At 46.0% G+C, this 21,785-nt stretch overlaps 2 protein-coding genes across 2 annotated transcripts in view; one reads left to right on the top strand and one right to left on the bottom strand.

The window, feature by feature from the left end:
- Window positions 1-21,785, top strand: part of LOC126540727 (uncharacterized) — a 175,787-nt gene that overhangs the window by 56,932 nt on the left and 97,070 nt on the right. The window lies entirely within an intron of this gene.
- On the bottom strand, window positions 1,552-14,136 carry LOC129387470 (uncharacterized). Its single transcript, XM_055076388.2, has 4 exons — window positions 13,765-14,136; window positions 7,587-7,769; window positions 4,029-4,413; window positions 1,552-1,989 (listed from the first exon to the last, which is right to left on the bottom strand). The coding sequence occupies exons 2-4, from the start codon at window positions 7,747-7,749 to the stop codon at window positions 1,584-1,586; spliced, it is 954 nt and encodes a 317-aa protein (XP_054932363.2). The 5' UTR covers window positions 7,750-7,769; window positions 13,765-14,136; the 3' UTR covers window positions 1,552-1,583.

Here is a 21,785-nt window from a genome sequence, read left to right as displayed (position 1 = left end):
TCAGCGCCATCTAACGCCGCCGCTGCGAAGCCTGCACGTGGCCTCCGGAATTAAGAGGAAGCTTTAGCTCGGGCCCAACTCCGAAGCGGCCTATTCAAATACATGTAAAACGCAGGAACGCCTTTTTGAGATAACCCGTGGATCGATTTTAGTGAAGTTTGTTGCATTTGACACAGAAAGTTAAATTCTAGTGACTGTTGGATGCGGAATTTTGATTTAGCGCCTGAAATTTGTGAAAAGAAATTTCGAAAATTGGAAAGTTCGAAATAAATAGACGCACGAAGTTTACAAATTCATAGCTCTGCATCAAGAACAGATATATCGGTTCTGTAAATGGCATCCGTTAGATCATTCAAAGCGGACAAATTCGATATGTCAATTTATATCTTAGGTGCATTTGTTACGCTGTGCACAAGGGTTGTGCAAAAGCTGTATTTCAATATTACTAGATTTTTTCTATTTATTTGTGACATATCAATTTTGTCCGCTTTAGATGTACTATTAGATGCAATTCACAGAATTGTGGTATCGTTTCTCGTTGCTGAGTTAGAGTTGTAAGCTTGATAGTTTCCTTCTTTCGAAAATTTGCGATTTCTGCCAATTTTTAGTAAAAAATTGACAACTTAAATAAGGAATTCGAGACCAGCAATTACTAGATTTTAATTTTTTCTTTTAAATGCAACACACCTCGCCAAATTTGGTGCAGTGGTTGCCGAGAAAAACGAATTCTCCTTTTGCATGTATTTAGGTAGAAGCACCCGAGCTAAAGCTTCCTCTTAACCGCGTGCGAACGCTGAGAAACGCGTCATGCAGCAAACGGGCTCCTGTCGCGCCTTTTTTTTTTAGACACGCTGCGCCATCCGGTGACACCGCCGAGAAGTCTGTGCGTGGCCTCCGAGAGAAGAAGCGTGGCGCGTCGGTGCCTGTGAACGCTGGTAATTGTTCCCTCGCTTGCCACACACTCACTGCCACATACTGAGGGAACCACGTTGGCGAGAGGGTCATTGAAGAACGGCACATACTCCGTGCGTTCATGGCGCAGCCTGCTAATGCGTCGCGTTGCTGTCTTTGAGGAAACCGTGCGACGTGGGTTTGATTCTGATCAACATCGGAAAAATTTAAGGGATCGGTTCTGTCATTGTAGACCCACATAGCTAGCTACCGAAGTTGGCGTCAAAGAGATTCATTGAATACAAGCACAGACCGAGTGTCACATACCCAGTGATCCAAGTCGGCGTCAGGCTTTCTTCGAACAGTGGCACCTACCCATTCCCGCATCTACAGTGACCCATGTCGGCGTAAAAAAGGTTCGTTGAGGTCGTATGTACGCATTGGCATATACTCAGTGACCCAAGTGGGTCTGAAAGTTGGTTTCGAGCCCTGTTCCTTCAGAACAGGAGCTCGACGCGCTACCCATTCGACCACGGGCTACCCAGTGACCCAGGTAGGCAGGGAATCGATTAGGTACAAACATACAAGCACAGATAGACACATGGGCACCGGAAAGTGCGTGAAGTACCCTAACAATGCTAACTCATAAATATATACATGTAAATTGGCATTTGAAGCTTGCTGGACAAATATCACAAACACAAAGACAGAGCTACGGCGTACAGTGCAAATAGGCGATTGTAATCGATAGCGGGCTCCCTCTGCGTGAACGCCATGAGCATAGTGGACACGTATTGCAGTCCCAGGGGCTCGTAGAAGAAGGTCGGGTGGCCCCGGCCTCCTTGGCGATCAGAAGGACCGCTTTCGGTGGTGGGGAAGCGCTTGCCGGTGGCCACCATGCAGACACCCGCCGAGGTTGCGGGCGGAAATTCGACGAGCAGGCTTCGCAGCAGAAGGTGCGCCTCACGCAAGCCGTTGGCCATGAGGTGGCGAACGAGCGCACAGCCGCCCACGTCCCGCTCGATGGCGCCCATGCCGCACACGCTTTTGCGCGCGAAGGCCACTTTGAACACGACTCCCGGGTGTTTGGACAAGGCACTGCGCGCGTGACAAAGATGGAGGTTTCACTTGCTACATATTGCGTCGCACAGAGTAGAAGTACACATTGAGTCCTCAAACTTTGACACTGCACATAGCGTACGCGCTCTCTCGGACGAATTTTTGGCTCCTTCTGCATTTACAGTGAGCCATGTCGGCGTGAAAGACGTTCGTTGAAGAGCTACACACACATACAGTCACATACCCAGTCACCCAAGTTGGTCCGAAGGTTGGCTTCGAACCATGTTCCATCAGCACAGCAGTCCGATGCGCTACCCATATGGCTACAGGGAACCAGGTAGGCAGGGAAACGGTTACGTACGTACGTACGTACGTACGTGCTTACATACATACATACATACATACATACATACATACATACATACATACATACACACACACACACACATACACATATATACACATACATACATACATACATACATACATACATACATACATACATACATACATACATACATACATACATACATACATACATACATACATACATACATACATAGCCCCGGAAAGAGCGTGAGGTACCATAAGGATGCGAACGCATTAAAAATGCAAAAAGAAGAACAGACACCTGTCGCCTTTGTTAGTGGTGGGATCGAGACCACGACTTCATGCTCGGCAGCGCAACGGCAACGTAAGAACAAAAGGAGTTTCAGCTTGGTGTTCATACATTTTCCTTATGTTCACCTATATGCTAGTGCGCTGCGCATGATTCTCGATATTTCTGGACTGTTCCAAGTGGACTTTCTTTTTCGCACACACGATGATCTGCACTGCCTGCTATAGACACGGTCACTTCTCGATAAGCCGCTATGTCTGCGATCCCCCAACACAACCGCACATTGGTGGCGCAGAAACAAAGTTAAACGAAAAAAAAAACTTACGGCATGTTCAATGCACTCGCTGGAACTCGCGTTAAGTGAAGCTTTCTTAAATGGTTTTATTCAAAGGCTATATGCAGCGGGACATACAATGTGCGCAACTTTATTTTATTTTCAAGTACGCGCAAGGAACTATTCATGTTCTCCCATTACGTATGTGTTTTGTGATTTGGCTTCGCAGTAACGAGCATGCAAGCTGTTCGTATTTCGCGCCATGTTTTGCAACGAATAAATGCCTGCTCTCCCTGACTTCGCGATGAGACGGGCGCAGCGTTACCCAGGTTCTCTCATGCTATCTTCTTTCTCTGTCATTTTACGCCATTACCATTTTCTTAATTTTTTGTTAATTCAGTTGAGTTAGAGTTCTCGTGCTAGTAATGTCCGCCTCTACGAATGATATAGTTTAAGGACAAAAATGATGATTTCTGCCACAGGTGATTTTTAAAAATTTCATGAAACTTAAATATGATCCCCCCCGTATACTTCCTGGATCAAAAGGCAAGGGCGAACATTTATATGCTTACCAAAACAGATTGGGAGAAGGGATTGAGGGGCGAAACACAAAATTGGCGCTGCTTTCCTTAATGTGACCATCCTGGACTATAACTCAACTTGAAAACTGTGAAGAAGCTGCTTGTGATACAAGTTGTCCGCACCATGCATCGTATCGGTCGCTATTAGAAACCTGGAGCACTGTTTCTTTGGCCGTTGACCGTTGGCCGTGGCGCAGGACATCAGTAACAAATAAGAGCAAAGCACGTAAGAACGCAACGTACGATCGAAGATGTGAGCCACGATATCTCGATTCCAACCTGCCTTAGCGCCAGAAGCAAAGCGCAAGTATAAATATCACGCAAGAAAGTATAAAGATCACCCACTGACAAGAACTATAATGAAGTGGTACCATCACCAGTCTTCGTATAATCAAGTGCACGTGCGCACTAGCGTTCTGGACCCGTATTCACAAAAAAAAGTTATTGCACTGGAATTGGCGGCGCGCCCACTTTTGCAGCCAAACGCACTGCGAGAGACTGGAGACATACTTAAGCACCACGCGCGTGCCGCGCATGCGCCGTCGACACCGTGTCAGCACGACGGCGCGAGTGTCCGCGGTGCTTGGATCACTCTGCAGCTCACCTGAGGTACTCGCGCATGGGCATCTTGAGCACGTCCGTAGCGTACGAGCCAACGGTGTCGGCGTGCCTGTGCACGTTGAAGTCCTTGACGCGCACTCCCTCGACCCTGTCGGGCAGGGTGTCCAGGCGCGGCAGTGCCGGTCCCACCTTGTGGAACAGCCAGCGGCCGACGCGGGGGAAGAGCCCGACGCGCTGCAACTCGCGGACGGTGCAGCCGTCGCTGCGCAGGATCACGTTTCTGTCGCCGGCTCTCCGGAGTGCGGCCTGCAGAAGCTGCTCGGGCAGCGTGCTGTGGCGCAGCTCGGGCCGAACGCACCAGAAGCCGACCGCCGCCACGCTGTCGGAGAGGATGCTGATGCAGCAGCCGCCGCACAGTTCGCCTGCGCCTACGCGAAGAGGCCGTCACTGAAGGGAGACTAAGGAAAAATATTAAATCCAGCTAGATTGAAAGAACAGGCTTCTGCATAATAACGAATCCATCATTTGTAACAAGAAACTGAGCTTCTGAAATGAAAAGAAATGACGAAAAAAATCACCGACGAATATGATGCCCTCTAATCGAATTTTGAATAGGTATTTTAAATTCCCAATATATAGTGGCAAAGAATTTGATTCTGAACGACAGTCATCTCTGCTTGTGCAGCTCGTTTAGCAGAAGGGCAGGCGAAGCCTTTCCACCGGTTGCATCGCTCATTGTTTAGAAAGAAAGCGTGAACAGGGGAACGCGTGACTGGAGCGCATTCTCTAGCGGTGGCGGCGCTGCAGGCGAAGTAGCGCATGCGCAGTGGGTTTGAAGACCACGCAAGCGGCAGACGCGCTCGCCGCATGCCTGGTCACTGCCATGGAGTCTGTCTCGTGCGGCACTCCACTTTTCTCCTCATGGTTCCGCTGCACCTCCCTCCTCCGCTTTCCTCCTCGCGCTTTTTTCGCTCTCACCGTCTTTCATCCCTCGCTGCGCTCCGTGTTCGCTCTTTCATCTTTCGCTGTGCTCGTTCGCTCGGTTACGCCGACGCTCAACGCAGGAACGGGTGCCTAAGAGCTGCGCTCCAAGAAATTCGAGGGGCGCCACCTATTCTCGACTATGGCATGGCTGATTCATAGAGACAGGCAGAGAGAGATGTCGTGTGGAGTGAATTAATTCTGGGGTTTGATGTGCCGAAATGGCGACTTAAAAATTAAATTATGAGGTTTTACGTGCCAAAACGACTTTCTGATTATGAGGCACACCGTAGTGGAGGACTCCGGAAATTTCGACCACCTGGGGTTCTGTAACGTGCACCTAAATCTAAGTACACGGGTGTTTTCGCATTTCGCCCCCATCGGAATGTTGCCGCCGTGGCCGGGATTCGATCCTGCGACCTCGTGCTCAGCTAGCAGCCCAACACCGTAGCCACTGAGCAACCATGGCGGGTTAACTACGACTTGATTATGATGCACGCCGTAGTGGGGGACTCCGAAATAATTTTGACCACCAGGAGATCTTTAACGTGCCTCCAATGAACGGGACACGGGCTTCTCCGCATTTCGCCCCGCATCGAAATGCGGCCGCCGCGGCCAGGATTTCATCTCGCTACCTCGTGCTTAGCTGTGCAACACCGTAGCCACTAAACCACCGCGGCGGGTGTCGCGTGGGCTCAGCTGGTACGCTTGGGCTCGGGCGGTTCAAACTGAAGGTGCAGCAGCGATGCCCTGAGTGGTAATATTATACGCAACTGTGAGTCATATATTGGCTCACAGAGGCCGAGGATAGACTTCTACACAAATAATCTACTCATCTAACGCGGCTGAATATTTTTCATTTACCGTACGTACCTTTAAACTTTCACGTTCTTTCAGAGTGCAATGTAAGCGAGACAAAGACGCACTTATTCGTTTATGAAGACCAATAAGCAATGCGCCCGGCGGCATGTCATTCATTGATTCATGCGGTTTAACGTCCCAAGGCAGCGCTATAGGCTATGCGAGGCATGTTGTAGCGGGGTGCTCTGGATTAATTGTGATCACCTGGGGGTTTTCCAGCGAGCCTCTAAATCTAAGTGCACTCTAAGTACATGAGCCTCTTTCCGCATGTCGGCCCCGAAAGAAATGCGGCCGCCGAGCTCGGGTATCAAGCCCGCAACATGGTGCGCAGCAGCAGAACACGCCATAGCAGCTGGGCTATACCGCGGCGGGTGGTGTCATTTCGCGCGTTTGCAATGACCAAGAGGGATGGAAACAGTGCAGCCGCGGCTGGACTGGTGTCTCTTGTGAATATAAGGTCGAAAAGATAGGCACGGTCAAAGTGATGGGAAGGTGAGATCAGGTGACAGGCGATGCCAGACCAGCCCACCTCTTATTTTGCTTGACAGACCGTGTAAAGGGTCATGTGTTCCCCTTGCTCCGTCAACCTTTGTCGCCGCCTTAAGAGCAAGCTACGGCTCGGGAATTGTAACGATTTTCCTATTCCAATGGATTTCAAGATAAATTTAGTTTTTGTTGTCGATAGTAAAAGTTTTATTTAGGGCCTAATATTTTTTTTACGGAAGCCTCATAATCATATCGCGGTTTTGGCACGCAAAACCCCAGAATTAATTTTTTTGTATCTATGCAAAAGATTAGCGTAAATCGGTACATTTAAAAAAAAATGGAGCAAGAATTGAGTTTCCGATTTCATAAGTCTGAATCAAAACCATATCCTAGTTCTGCCCACTGCCTCTCTTACATCGTTAGAAGCGTATAAGTATGATTATTAGTACAAAACATGCCGAAATCGGTGCACTCTCTACAGATTAAAGAAGAACGAGCTGTAAACTGGACATAAAGGTGTTTTGTACATGGCACGATATTGTATGACGAAATATAAACTGCCAACTCGATCGAATTCACACCCTGTTACGTTACATCGGTTATGTGAATGTGACTTTTGCACAAATCCTGTTTCAGGAATAAGTGACATAATTTAGAGGTGTACAATGCACCAAATTTATTCGCTTTGTATGTCCCAGAATATGCTGTTTAGAGAATCGTAACATCGTTTTTATTGCTTTGTTAGATAACTGTAAACTTAATGGTTAACTTTCTTCTAGTAACTCTCAAATTTTCGCCGACATTTGTAAAATTGATGTCCTAAAATACCTGCTAACAACAATGAAACACTCTACCTTTTTTAAACGTAACAATAACATCAAGATGAACTCAGTGAATGCTTAACAAGATAACCTTGCTGTTTCGATGTATTCAGACAGCAGCTCCTGAGGTAAAGCTTTCTCTTACCAATGGATGCACCAATGAATACAGTCCTTGATGGTAAGAAAGGCGTAAACGATGTTTCGTGTCGTATACTCGCGTATGGTTACATTGTCGACAACACTCTGCACATGTATGCCAACCGCGTCGTTCAGGTAACGCTTCGCTGAGCGCTTTTGATGCGCTGCCGAGGCAGTCATGGCTGACATAAGTGCGTGCACCACGTGTCCTCCATTTCAGAAATTAGGCGGAACTGCGGGAAATTACGATAGCGTGTCCATAAGTAACGGTTCGGTATTCAGAATACAAGCAAGCTGGCGTAGTTCATGATCACCTGCGTCCGTGACTGCGACCAAAAAGCCTTGCGGGTCGATTCTGTGAAGTGCCTGCGGCGAGGCTTCCCCGCAGAGCTGTCTCAGCGCCCTCTTGATGCGGAGCAGTTCCGGGATGTCCTCGCGCCGCACCGGTCTGATGAAAGCATAGGAGTTGCCTTGCATCGCTTCGGTCGACTGGGAAGCTGCGCAAACGGGCTCTCGGTTCGTCGCGGCATTTGCAGCTTTCGGCAACGACTCGCCGCCGCAACTTTCATCCGGTATGCTTTACGCTCATGCAGGATGTCCCAACTAACAGGACTCATGAAGAGGTGGAAAAAACACGAAGCTATTTGCGAGGATGAAACCAACTGCAGATACGTATGTCATTAGCGACCTTTTGGAGAAGCCTCCGTTCTTTTTTTTTTTGTATTCTCATAAATTGAGTAATTACAATCGACAAGTCAGAAAACTTCTTCATTACTGGCCTAACCACCGCAACGTAAGTGTACAGTGTGCAGAGCGCAAAGCCCGCGAAACCATTAAATAGCCGCCGCGGCCCTCTGCTTTCCACGCCTCGGTGGCTTTCTTTTGAGCGTGGCTAAAAGAGCTGAAAGCGTCGGAAACAAGTGAAGATGATGACTTCGAATGGGCTCTACAAACCGTGCACGGACATTGCTGCCGTAAAGTTGATAACTAAAAAGCGTGTTAATTAACCAGTGCTACATAATTACTCTACTCAAAAGAATACAAAGAATGATGGAGACTTCTCCAGGAGGTTGCTAACAACGCTCGGTTGGGTTCATCCACACGCTTTTCTTCTTTGACACGGAGCACATGTTAGCTGGGGCACGTTATATAGCACGTTCATTGCACTAGAAAAGCTGAATATCTGTCGTTGCTGCAAGTGTACCTGACTCAATATTTTGCCGCCAGCTGGCACTCATTGGTTCAGCTCAGGAACAATTTCGCAAAAAGTTCGTAATAAAAGGCTAGCTCCAGCCGCAAGTCATTATCACATCAGCGTTCTTAAAATTTATACCGGAAGCTCCTGTCGGTCTGTGCAAGGGCGAACACTGTGTGTGTGTGTGTGTGCGTGTGTGCGTGCGTGCGTGTGTGTGTGCATGCGTGTGTGTGCGCGCACACTTTAGGAGGAAAATTTGGGCATGCTGGTGATGCATATTGGGACGAAAGGCGTGAAAATCTTTTTTGTCTATCTGTGGGTCGTTGTCGTTGTTCGCGCCTGTTGGCGGAATCGTACGCTCAGAACCCCGTAAGATTCTGACTTAAGACAAAAAGAAAAAAAAAAGCACTGCTTCAGACTTAAGGCCTACTTCCCAAAGAAGGTGCTGTACGATTAAAAGATGTCCCCAACATTCCAGGTGTTGTTTAGCAGACATTGTAACTAGGGACGCTGTAACGTAAAGCTATTCCAAACTTTTCTGTTCCAATTCTATAATCAGCCCTCCACAATTTGCCAAAAACATTTTCAGGGGCCCCCCGACTTCGCCTGTCCGTCACGGGACGCCACACAAACCGCGACAGCTCTCCATCTGATATGACGAGTACACACTGATTATGCTTTCTTTTTAAATTATGGGGTTTTACGTGCCAAAACCACTTTCTGATTATGAGGCATGCCGTAGTGGAGGACTCCGGAAATTTCGACCACCTGGGGTTCTTTAACGTGCACCTAAATCTAAGCACACGGGTGTTTTTGCATTTCGCCCCCATCGAAATGCGGCCGCCGTGGCCGGGATTCCATCCCGCGACCTCGTGCTCAGCAGCCTAACACCATAGCCACTGAGCAACCACGGCGGGTACTGATTATGCTTAAAAAGACCGAAGAAAATACAAATAATTATTGCTGATTTGGCGCATCTTCGCCAATCATCATCATCATCATAATCATCATCATCATCATCATCATCATCATCATCAATGTCGTCATCATCATCGGCCTATTTTATGACCACTGCAGGACGAAGGCCTCTCCCTGCCATCTCCAATTACCCCTGTCCTGCGACAACCGATTCCAACTGGCTGACGAGAATTTCCTCATTTCATCGCTCTACCCAGTATTCTGCCGTCCTCGACTGCGTTTCTCTTCTCTTGGTACCTATTCTGTAACCCTAGTGGTCCAACGGTTATCTAACCTGCGCATTACATGACCTGCCCAGCTCCATTTTTTCTCTTAATGTCAATTAGAATATCGTATATACCCGTTTGCTCTCTGATCCAAACCGCTCTCTTTCTGTCCTCTTAACGTTATGCCTATCATTCTTCGTTCTATCGCTCGTTGCGCGGTCCTTAACTTGGTCTCAAGCTTCTTTGTCAATTTCCAAGTCTCTGCCCCATATGTCAGCACCCATAAAATGCACTGATTGTACACCTTCCTTTTCAGTGATAACGGTAAGCTTCCAGTCAGGAGCTGACAATGTCTGCCGTATGCGATCCAACCCATTTTTATTCCTCTATGAATTTACTTCTCATGATCAGGGTTCTCGGCAATTAGTTGACCTAGGTAAACGCACTCCTTCACAGACTCTAGAGGCTGACTGGCGATCCTGACCTCTTGTTCCATTGCCAATCTGTTCAACATTATCTTGTCTTTTGCATATTAATCTTCACCCCCATTCTTACGCTCTTTCTGTTAAGGTCCTCAATCATTTCTTGTAACTCGTCTGCAGTGTTGCTGAATAGAACAATGTCATCGGCAAACCGAAGATTGCTGAGATATTCACCGTAGATCCTTACTCCGAAGCCTTCCCAGTTTAATAGCTTGTATACTTCCAAGGACGCAGTGAATAGCATTGGAGAGATTGTGTCTCCCTGTCTGACCCTTTTCTGCATAGGTATCTTCCTACTTTTCTTGTGTAGAGTTAAGGTAGCTGTTGAATCCCTGTAGATATGCTCCAAGGCATTTACGCAAGCGGTCTGTACTCCTTGATTACGTAATGCTTCTACGACTGCTCGTATCTCTATTGAATCAAATGCCTTTTGGCCTCTGCTATTCGTCAAAAATGTTCGGGCTGCGCCCACTTCGCCCGTCTGCCACGCGACGTAGCAAAACCGCGAAAACTCAACGCGCAAAATGGCATGTACGCGTTAAGATGCATTAATATGCCGAACAAATATGATTTTTTGTTCTGAATAGCCGGAGACTCCCTCTTTCCTAAAGGGATAGAAGATCGTTGCCTGCCGATCGCTCAGGCACTGGCTATTCGCACCTGCCGGAGAGTATGGGTTTATTTGCGTATAACAAAACTTTTTGCGTGGCCCTAAAACGTTATCGAGACCTTTCGGCACTTATACGATTTCGCTCTGCCAACTCTGCTTTGCTGAGGATCCGTTTTAGTGGCATTTTTTTAATTGTCCGTTGCACGCTGCTGCAATTTTTGACCAACCACCACAATCTAAGTAAGAGGAAGTGGACCAATCGCAGACGGCGGCACCACTCTCCTCCTCCAGCTGCCTATTTTGACTGCGCTGTCTCGACGCCATCAAAGCCCCATCCACTTGAACGGGCTCCTCCCCTTTCGTCGACAAATTAGATAAGGAGGACCGCTCAATGTAGGCAATTTTGTTTAATGCAAACAAAAGTGACCTCCTATAAACAAGGAGAATGTTTGATTGGGCTGTTTAGACAACGCTGCGGGTCACCGCCCGGTGCGTACGTCACTGGTTACGTAAATTTGACGTCAGAAGATTGTAACAGAAAACCGATTGGAATAGGGGGCCCTATAACGTAAAACTGTTCCAATATGTTTTTATTCCAATCTCTTGACGTCAAATTTGCGTAACTGCCGACGCAAGCATCGGGCGGTTACCCGCAGGGTTGTCTGAACAGACCAATCAAACGCTCTCCTCGTTCATAGGAGGTCACTTTTGTTTGCTTGAAACACGAATAACATTAGCCTACCCTGAGCACGTTGTCGTATCTAATTGGCTGACCAGAGGCGAGGAGCACGCTCAAGTGGATAGGGATTCGATTGAGCCGAGCCACTGCACTGAATATCGATAACCGCATGAAGGGGTGGTGCCGGCGTCTGCGATTGCTCCGCTTCCCCTTAGGTTGCGGTGGCTAGTCTAAAATCGCGGCGGCATGCAACGGAAGGTTAAGAATGCCTATAGAACGGATTCTCAGAAAGAAGAGTTGGCAGAGCGGGATCGTAAACGTGCCGAAAGTGCTCGAAAACGTTACACGGCCACGCAAAAACATTTATTGTACGCAAATAAACCCATGTTTTCCGGCAGGTGCGAGTAGCCAGTGCCTGAGCATCTGGCGGCAGCCATCTTTTTTTTTTTTCGGAACAGGGCAGACTGCGGCTATTCAGAAAAAAAATGCAGTTTTGTTCGGCATATTAATGCATCTTTAAGGCGTACACGTCACTTTGACGCGGTGAGCTTTTGCGGTTTTGTGACATCGCGTGGCAGGCAGGTGAAGTGGGTGCAGACCGAAAAATTCTCACCAATAGCCGAGGGCTAATGGCGAAAAGGCGTCGAATGTGAAATAACTATTTCTCTTTTGTTCGGTCCAATCATGCATAATCAGTGTGTACGCGTCATGTCAGATGGGGAGCTATCGCGGTTTTTGTGACGGTGCGTCACAGACAGGCGAAGTGGGGTAAGTTCAGCAAAGTGTTTGACCAATCGCGGAAGGCTGATTGCAGAATTGGAAAAGAAAAGTTCGGAATAGCTTTACGTTATAGCGCCCAGGGTAACGTTATAGGGCTCTAGAATTTCGTTTCCAGCAAAATTTTTTCATCAGTGAAATACAGCTAACGCTCCGCAAACAAAAGGGCGCAATAACAATACACGAACAACATACTAAGATTTACTTTCAGCTTGCTGTTTGTAGTTTTGTGCAACGCTTCCCATACATATCCCGTATTACTATCACATACTACGCAGCCGCAGCCAAGGGACGATTTTTCAGCAAGGGGACCAGTTTTCGTCAGGGCAACAACTGCTTTCTTCGTCAAGGCTTTCTGGGCAGGCAAGCAGGATGGCACACTTGCGATTTTTTGAGGCAGTTAAGCCCACCATAGTTACCATATCTGCTTACCCACGACGGCATTCTTCTTTTTTTAGTGTCTTCCCACTGCCGTTTCTTTGCTTTCTCCTTTCGGATAAGCTGAAGGATCAAGAACCGCCTGACACAACTACTAATGAAACGTCTGCGCGAATCCCTCATGCTGTCACCAACTAAACCCTCCTTCTCAGCATTTTCACTTCTGTTACTCTTACTCAGCCCTGACCTTTCTCTTTTCTACAGGCTTCTCGTCCTTGGGACTAAATATAAAGATATCTATTTTATTTACATTAGGCGCATGCAGATAGGTTCGCCGCAGCTGGTGGACTCTAGCCCGCTACTTTGCACTGGGGAAGAGGGAAGGGCATGGAATAATAAATACTGACGGGGCTGATGTTGAGAAGGAAATTACGCGCATATTTACGACATTATGCAAAACGACCCCAGTAAAGCCGCTCGTCCACTCCCGATACGCAATAACTCCAATAAAGATTCCGTTGTCTGCGTCGCAGTTGTGGTTATCAGGTCATGAGCCGAGAACAGCGCCCAGTAATTGCCTGCCGATGCTGGCTAAGGAAACGTGGTGCGCTTGTCTCCGACACATCCGTTGGGCAATCACATAATATCTGTTCCAGCTTTTCAGGCGTCTGGCCGTGTTCGCAGTCAGAGCTATTGGACCTGCCGATGAGCTGTGCGCAGCGCCAGGGTAGAAGAAGCTATATAAACCCTGACAAGGAAAACTGTTGCTCTAAACCACTTTAGAAAAAAAAAAAAAAATGAAACATAGCAACATCGCCTCCAGGATAAGGCTTCTTTCGTTTAACCTCCTTTGATACTTTCAAGACCCGATCTTGTGCCCCTCTTGCCTTCATTGGATTTGCGTATACCACACGTGCGATACATGTTACACGTAGCTTCGCCGTAACAGAGTATATATGCGCCCGTATGTTTCTCATTCAGCCAATCGCGCTTTGCGAGACGTTAACTAATCGGAACTAAAATGATAATTTTTGTGCATGAGATACTGCCGGAATTTAAGTTACTTATCGGCTCAAAATGCCGGCTGGTGGCAAATAGGTTCGCCTCATGCATTAGACGCTCATTAACAGGCACAGAGATTTTAAGGTTTTGATTGACGTGCTAGTAAAAAGAGTTCGATAGCATACCTGTTGTATTTAGTACCTCTACCGAGTATGTCGAGGAAAAGGCTCGAAACGCGGGTTGCTCACTTCAGCGGCACACGCTGGCGCCAGCAGGGAGAAATGATCGTGGAGCGCTTGCTCGGCCTGCAGAGGAGGCCGCGTGCGGCTAGGCTCGGCGATTCCTCTCATGTCGTCACGAGCGCACCACCGCACTGCACAACCTCGGCGGCATTTCAGCAGGCCGCTACGCACGGCCACCGCATGACGCAGGACGAATAAGACGCCGGGCAGAGCTGTGGTTACCCAGATGCTGGCGCGATGTCGATCAGGATGGCTGAAATCTCAGAATGCATCGCTCTCAGCGTCTTCCTTTTTTTTTTGGTTTGAGCTTTCATCTTTGGCAGTCATACATACCGTGTCCAGCCGGGAGGCTGGACACGGTATGTATGACTTGCTATGACACGGTATGTATGATTAGCTAATGTGTTTGTCCAAGATCACTCGACCCGCGTCGCTCCTCTCCCGCAACGCTAAAGCAGGAAATGAACTATCAGTCGGTCACGCAAGCACCCAACAAGTTAATTGGTAAAAAGATATTATAAATTAAGGCTCATTTTTTGTTTCAAAGCACGCGAGATGGGTAAGAATATTGCGAATGAAAGTCCTACACACACACACACACACACACACACACACACACACACACACACACACACACACACACACACACACACACACACACACACACACACACACACACACACACACACACACACACACACACACACACACACACACACACACACACACACACACACACACACACACACACACACACACACACACACACACACACACACACACGCACGCACACGCACGCACACACACGCACACACACACACACGCATATATATATATATATATATATATATATATATATATATATATATATATATATATATATATATATATATATATATATATATATATATATATACATATTTGACAACGATGAAGACCGATACGCGGGACCAAACGAAGACGAGGCGGACGGGAAAAATGCTACTAACAACTGTGAGTGCTTAGTGGAACTTTTTCGCTACAGCAAGACAGCACGTGAATTCGCCCGAGACATTCCGAAACCAGCAACAAAAGAGAGGCAGACGACAAAAATTGCGTACAACGCGAGCACAATTTCATCAAACCTGATAATTTGGCAGCATATGTGTCCATCGTCAAATGCGCATGACTGGTACAGAAGGGATAAAATCAAACAGATGTGAATGATGATCTTAGCTTTGTAGCAAACTAACAAGCGCACTTCTTTGTTTAAAAGTGCCATTGAAACCACGCTAACGAACACACCGTCTCCACTATTTGCTATGGCCACCGCTTCCAAAATCTCACGTTCTAATTTTATTTCTCCACGGCTGGCAACTTCGGCAATCTTCAACCGTGGGTAGCAACAGCAACTTTTGCAGTACAAAGCTAGATTCGAGCCCTCTCCTTATTTCGTACACTTAAGGCCCTAAAGTGCTGTCGTAACCTGTCATTGAGGCACTGGTCTGTCCCAAGCAAGCACGACCGCAGCTTAAATGAATTCGGCACACGACACAAGCAGCGCTTGGGACGTACTCGCCGCGTTTGCATCAATGCGATAAGTGGCACATCGCATCGCATTTCTAAAGCATCGCATTAATGTATACTTTAGTTGGGACAAATGAGCCAGTGCCTCAACGAGAGGCTGCGTGGCCTCCTTTCGAAGCCCACGCGCAGGCTTCGACGCGGCGCCGCTAGGTGTCGTCCAGTGTTCTATGGTAAGACTACAAGACTCACGGGAAGACCACAAATGAAGCTGTGCAGGGTGATATTGGCTGGACATGCTTTGAAGTTAGGGAAGCTCATAGTAAGATTGATTATAAAGAATGACTGAGGAATATAGAAGAAAGTAAATGGGTTGGGAGAGCTTTCAGGTATTTCTACAGGAAGAAACGTTGATTCACAGTGAAGCAAAAGAACTAGGAATCTTACCAGCAAGTATGCGACCAGTATGGTGAGCTACTTGGCCACAAAGAACGTCAAGCGGAAAGTCGGAGAGGCTGAGGTGATGTAATGGGTGGAGGCAATGGAAAAGAAACCTGCTATGAGCAACTATTCAAGAAGAAAAAACGAAATCAGGAAAGAAACAATTTATAATAACTTAAAATTAAAGCTCATTACTTTTCGAAGCGAGATCAGGATGCCTTAGAATACGCACTTATAAAGCGAAATATAAGAAGGAAGACAGAGCATGTGTTTTCAGCGGTAAATCTATAAAGAAACGACGGAACATGTTTTATTAGAGTGTGAAGATATCTGCCCAGCGGTTGATTTAGGAATTACTGGCCTCCTTGAAGCTCTTGAGTTCAGCGATACCAGGGGGAAAGTAAACAAGAGGCGATTGGAATATTGGTGGAAGAAAAGTAGGGAAACGACAAGCAACGGAGGCGTACAAAAACAAAGTTTCCAATAGCGGTTCAGAAAGTTTAGCAATGGGAATTCTTCGCGGGTTTTCTTCCTTTTCTTTCTTTTCCTTTCTTTAACATAGGTAGGACATTAAGCAATATAATAACAAAAGCATGGTGGCGCAACCCACGACCCCGTTCCAAAGGGCACGCTCATAGCATCCATCCATCCAATACATCCAAGCTCAAAAGAGGATCGACGCAGCAGAAAGCGGCTCATACATAACTAGTTTCGACGGCGGCAATATGTTGTGTCGCTATATTGATTCAATGCTAAGCGCATTACCGTCGACACTCGTTGTGAGATAGATTCTGTTGAATGTTTGTTTTACAGTGGAGCTGGTAGCCTCTATATAGTAGGCCGAGATTTCTTGCGGTGCGTCCTCACGTAAAAAAAAAAAGTTAACTTCAGCGACAAAAAAAAAGTTAGCTTCAGCGACAAAAAGAAAAAAGAACCTTCAGCGATTGAAGCAAGTGCATACATGCTTTGGCATCACGCATGCAACATACAGAGCAGCATTCGTTTCTATGAAGAACAAGCACAAAACAAGCGTCCAAGCCACATTGACAATAAGGCACTGCTGATAACAATGTGCAAATGGTAGCGCTCCTCGCATACGTTTCCCTGTAAAGATTGCTATTGCGCAAGCTGTTGCTGCTACGGCAGCGTGCGACGTGCGGAGTGACGTCACTAGCTTTTCGTATATAAGATAACTAGCTTTGCATCTGATTTTATTGTTGTTGGAGCATCAGTATGGGTAGGCAACGCTTAGTTAGGACTTCTAGGAGCAGCGTGAATACGAGGAGCGGGAACGGGAAAACAAACTGTAATACGACCAGCGGCGGCGTGCGGCTAAACTTACCATTACTACCATTACTCGAAATTACCATTACTACCATTATTATTAAGCAGTTAAGCATTGCATACCCCCCTCAGCAGCTGTAGTCGTGGTTTTCAACAGCTTTGCTGGACATCCGCTTTCTCATGGCCGGCATGTCGAGTCAGTTTTTTTTTCCGTTATTTCCTACGACAGTTCATTTGCAACACCCAATTATTACCCACTGCATCATTGCGAGTGTGGGCCGCTTCGCACGGACGCGCTACTCAAGAACAACAACATTGACTAACAACAGTCAACGTCGCGACTTACTCCACTGCTCTCCAGTCTTCAGAGCTTGTCCGCCAAAATTTGTGAGTACCAGCTTCTGTCAACTAACCGACTTACGCCACTAACTTCATTCTCTGAGGCAGCGCGGGACGCTGAAAAGATTAGCTAATGTGTTTGTCCAAGATCACTCGACCCGCGTCGCTCCTCTCCCGCAACGGCATGTGCGGCTCATTCGAAACAACTCGAGCTTGAAATTGAGTTGGGCTCCTCTAAACCCCCGACTACAAAGGACGACATTACGGCTTCTAGAAGACGCTGCTTAGCTTTAAAATTGTAAGGCGGACGTGGAGGAGTCGCTCTCCCACTGATGTGCCCGAAAGAAGCCTGGCCTTACTCTATGAACGGTCCGTTGTACTAGGCTTGTATTGTACGGAGCGACATCAGAGGAACTTTGATGTGTTTGAGCTCGGACTGTCTATAAGAATGAAGCGTGTTGGTCCTCAAGGAGGGACAACCGTGTATCGAGCACAAGAACAACCTACTTTTCGTGTGTTCTACGCACCGATCCGTTCTGTTCAAACTTTGATTGCACACGTGCACATGTTTACAAGAAACAAAAGGCTTTTATGAAAAACAAGAACTAGGAATGTTTGCGCTGTAAACTACAAATTTTCTTTAATTAAGTAGAATACGAATAATTGAGGTCATGAGCTGAGATCTTATAGAATGGTGCCACTATTTATGCAGATATGTAAGTTATATGCATGACTGCCACTATATCTGCAAGTTATATGCATGACTGCCACTATTTATGCAGGTCTTTATGTTATATGCATGATTCTTCAAGGATATCTCTATGCTTAGAACATAGAGAGTTATTATATAAACATCCCGAAGAAATGTCAATACGCGATATGAGGCAGTGTGTATGCGTGAATATTGAGGCGCGTTTCCGAAATGGTAATGCCCAATAAATTAAACAAGAAAACGATAATTTATTATATCCTATTGCTTCATGTCAATTAGTATTGACGAAGTCAATTCCCTCTGAACAAGTACAGCTGTCAGATGACCTAATTGCTGGGGGCGATGATAGAACACATCATCCTGAGCCAGCGGAACACGCATCAAGCAAGCATGTACGACTTTCCATGGGACCTAAATACGACCTTCGGCACATGAAAATATTGCATATTGTGCTACCGGCTTCCATGGCATTTAAAGCTTGTCAGTCATAGTGAGATTGTGTGGGAATAGTGATTTATTTTTATTTATTTATTTTATTTACATCACACTGCAGGCCGTGTGGCCCAAGCAGGAGGGGCAAGGTGACAAATAAAAAATACGTGTACAAAAGGCATATTTGCAAAATATAAAACTTAAGAAATGAAACAATATAGCACAAAACAGCAATGTTACTTAGCAAATACTAATAATATGAGTCTGAATTGATTCAGAGAAGTTCAGATGATGGAAAGGGATGAGGTTCCATTCTTCTATAGTTCGAGCAAAGAAAGAAAATTTAAAAAGCTTTGTCCTGGCAACGTAAGGGGAGAGAGTGAGTGGGTAGGAATGACGGGTTTTCCTGGATGCAGAAAGAGTTATGTGTGGACTAGGATCTAAAGATAATTTACGGTTTATGAAGGAGTAAACGAACTTCCGGCATATTATTTTTCGCCTTGTTTGAAGGGTGTGAAAATCATTTATCCTCAGTAATTCAGTTATAGACTCTTCTCGGCCGTATTTGGAAGAAAATAAAATGTAGTGCTCTTCTCTGTATCCTTTCAAGGGCGTTAATGTTGGTTCTGGTAAACGGGTCCCAAATAGCGCACGAGTATTCCAATTTATGTCGAATAAAAGTGGTATAGGCTAATGATTTTACTTCATGGGATGCATATTTAAGCTTATGGCGAAGTAGACATAGCTTTCTTAAAGCAAAAGAGGCGGTAGCAGCAATGTGGCTATACCAATTTAGGTTGTTAGTAATTTTAATTCAATGATACTTGTACTCGCTCGCTTCGGCCAAGGGGTCTTGGCGAATAGAATAAAAAACTGCAGTGGTAGTTTTTTGTTTGTTATGCGTAGAAGCACAGATTTATCTGAGTTAAGTTTCATTCCCCACCTGTTGCTGCACTGAAGAATGTTGTTTAAGGCTAAATGAAGAGATAGTTGATCATAAACTCTAATAATATCGTTAAAAACGATACAGTCGTCTGCGAACAGACGACTCTTGACAGGGGCCATTATCACATCAACTATTTCGTTACAATAAATAAGAAATAGTAGTGGGCCAAGCACGCTACCTTGAAGGACGCCATAGGTTACTGAAAGAGAATCGGACTGCTTCCCATCAGTCACTACGTACTGTTTTCGACGCGTTAAGTAAGCAGAAACCCAGGATAGGATAAAGCCAGGAAGACCAAGAAATTCTAATTTACAAATTACTTTGTCATGAGGAGCTATATCAAATGCTTTTTGAAAATCCAAAAATATCACATCTGCTTGGCCAGCCTTGTCAAGGACTGAAACAAATGAGTGACTGTCGAGAGCCCATTCCTGAAGCCTGTTGGAAATGAGATAAAATGTTACGCTCGTTTAAGAAATTATTAATGTAGTCAGCAACAACAACAACAACAATAATAATAATAATAATAATAATAATAATAATAATAATCACCTTGGTTACGCCCACTGCAGGGCAAAGGCCTCTCCCATACTTCTCCAACAACCCCTGTCTGTCATCTACTAATTGTGGCCATGTTGTCCCTGCAAACTTCTTGATCTCATCCGCCCACCTAACTTTCTGCCACCCCCTGCTACGCTTCCCTTCCCTTGAAATCCAGTCCGTAACCCTTAGTGACCATCGGTTATCTTCCCTCCTCATTAAATGTCCTGCCCATGCCCATTTCTTTTTCTTGATTTCAACTATCATGTCATTTACTCGCGTTTGTTCCCTCACCAAATCTGCTCTGTTCTTATCCCTTAACGTTATACCCATCATTCTTCTTTCCATAGCCCGTTGCGTCGTCCTCAATTTAAGTAGAACCCTTTTCATAAGCCTCCAGGTTTCTGCCCCGTACGTGAGTACTGGTAAGACACAGCTGTTATACACGTTTCTCTTGAGGGATAATGGCAGCCTGCTGTTCATGATCTGAGAATGCCTGCCAAACGCACCCCAGCCCATTCTTATTCTTCTGATTATTTCAGTCTCATGATCCGGATCCGCAGTCACTACCTGTCCTAAGTAGATGTATTCCCTTACCACTTCCAGTACATCGCTACCTATCGTAAACTGCTGTTCTCTTCCGAGACTGTTGAACATTACTTTAGTTTTCTGCAGATTAATTTTTAGACCCACCCTTCTGCTTTGCCTCTCCAAGTCAGTGAGCATGCATTGCAATTGGTCCCCTGAGTTACTAATCAAGGCAATATCATCAGCGAATCGCAAGTTACTAAGTTACGCAAGTTACTCCATCAACTTTTATCCCCAATTCTTCCCACTCCAGGTCTCTGAATACCTCCTTTAAACACGTTGTGAATAGCATTGGAGAGATAATATCTCCCTGCCTGACGCCTTTCTTTATTGGGATTTTGTTGCTTGCTTTATGGAGGACTACGGTGGCTGTGGAGCCGTTATAGATATCTTTCAGTATTTTTACATATGGCTCGTCTACCCCCTGATTCCGTAATGCCTCCATGACTGCTGAGGTTTCGACTGAATCAAACACTTTCTCGTAATCAATGAAAGCTATATATAAGGGTTGGTTATATTCCGCACATTCCTCTATCACCTGATTGATAGTGTGAATATGGTCTATTGTTGAGTAGCCTTTACGGAATCCTGCCTGGTCCTTTGGTTGACAGAAGTCTAAGGTGTTCCTGATTCCATTTGCGATTACCTTAGTAAATACTTTGTAGGCAACGGACAGTAAGCTGATCGGTCTATAATTTTTCAGGTCTTTGGCGTCCCCTTTCCTATGGATTAGGATTATGTTAGCGTTCTTCCAAGATTCCGGTACGCTCGAGGTCATTAGGCATTGTGTATACAGGGTGGCCAGTTTTTCTAGAACAATGTGCCCACCATCCTTCAACAAATCTGCTGTTACCTGATCCTCCCCAGCTGCCTTCCCCCTTTGCATAGCTCCCAAGGCGTTCTTTACTTCTTCCGACGTTACTCTCATCCATATTAGAAATGATAGTGCCGGCTTTGTCTCTTAACGCATACATCTGATTCTTGCCTATTCCTAGGTTCTTCTTCACGGCTTTTAGGCTTCCTCCGTTCCTGAGAGCATGTTCAATTCTATCCATATTATAGTTCCTTATGCCAGCTGTCTTACGCTTGTTGATTAACTTCGGAAGTTCAGCCAGTTCTATTCTAGCTGTAGGGTTAGAGGATTTCATACATTGGCGTTTCTTGATCAGGTCTTTCGTC

The sequence above is a fragment of the Dermacentor andersoni genome, chromosome 2 (genome assembly GCF_023375885.2).
Source record: "Dermacentor andersoni chromosome 2, qqDerAnde1_hic_scaffold, whole genome shotgun sequence".
Taxonomy (NCBI): domain Eukaryota; kingdom Metazoa; phylum Arthropoda; class Arachnida; order Ixodida; family Ixodidae; genus Dermacentor; species Dermacentor andersoni.
This window is presented reverse-complemented; position numbering and strand designations above follow the sequence as displayed.

What these genes read in the sequence shown, in the direction of transcription:
- LOC129387470 (XM_055076388.2), bottom strand. Translation starts at nt 7,749, where the DNA reads ATGCAAGGCAACTCCTATGCTTTCATCAGACCGGTGCGGCGCGAGGAC. An exon ending in GGTCGCAGTCACGGACGCAG is followed by an intron (nt 4,414 to 7,586) that starts GTGATCATGAAC and finishes CTCTTCGCGTAG; the next exon opens with GCGCAGGCGAACTGTGCGGC. An exon ending in CCCATGCGCGAGTACCTCAG is followed by an intron (nt 1,990 to 4,028) that starts GTGAGCTGCAGA and finishes TCACGCGCGCAG; the next exon opens with TGCCTTGTCCAAACACCCGG.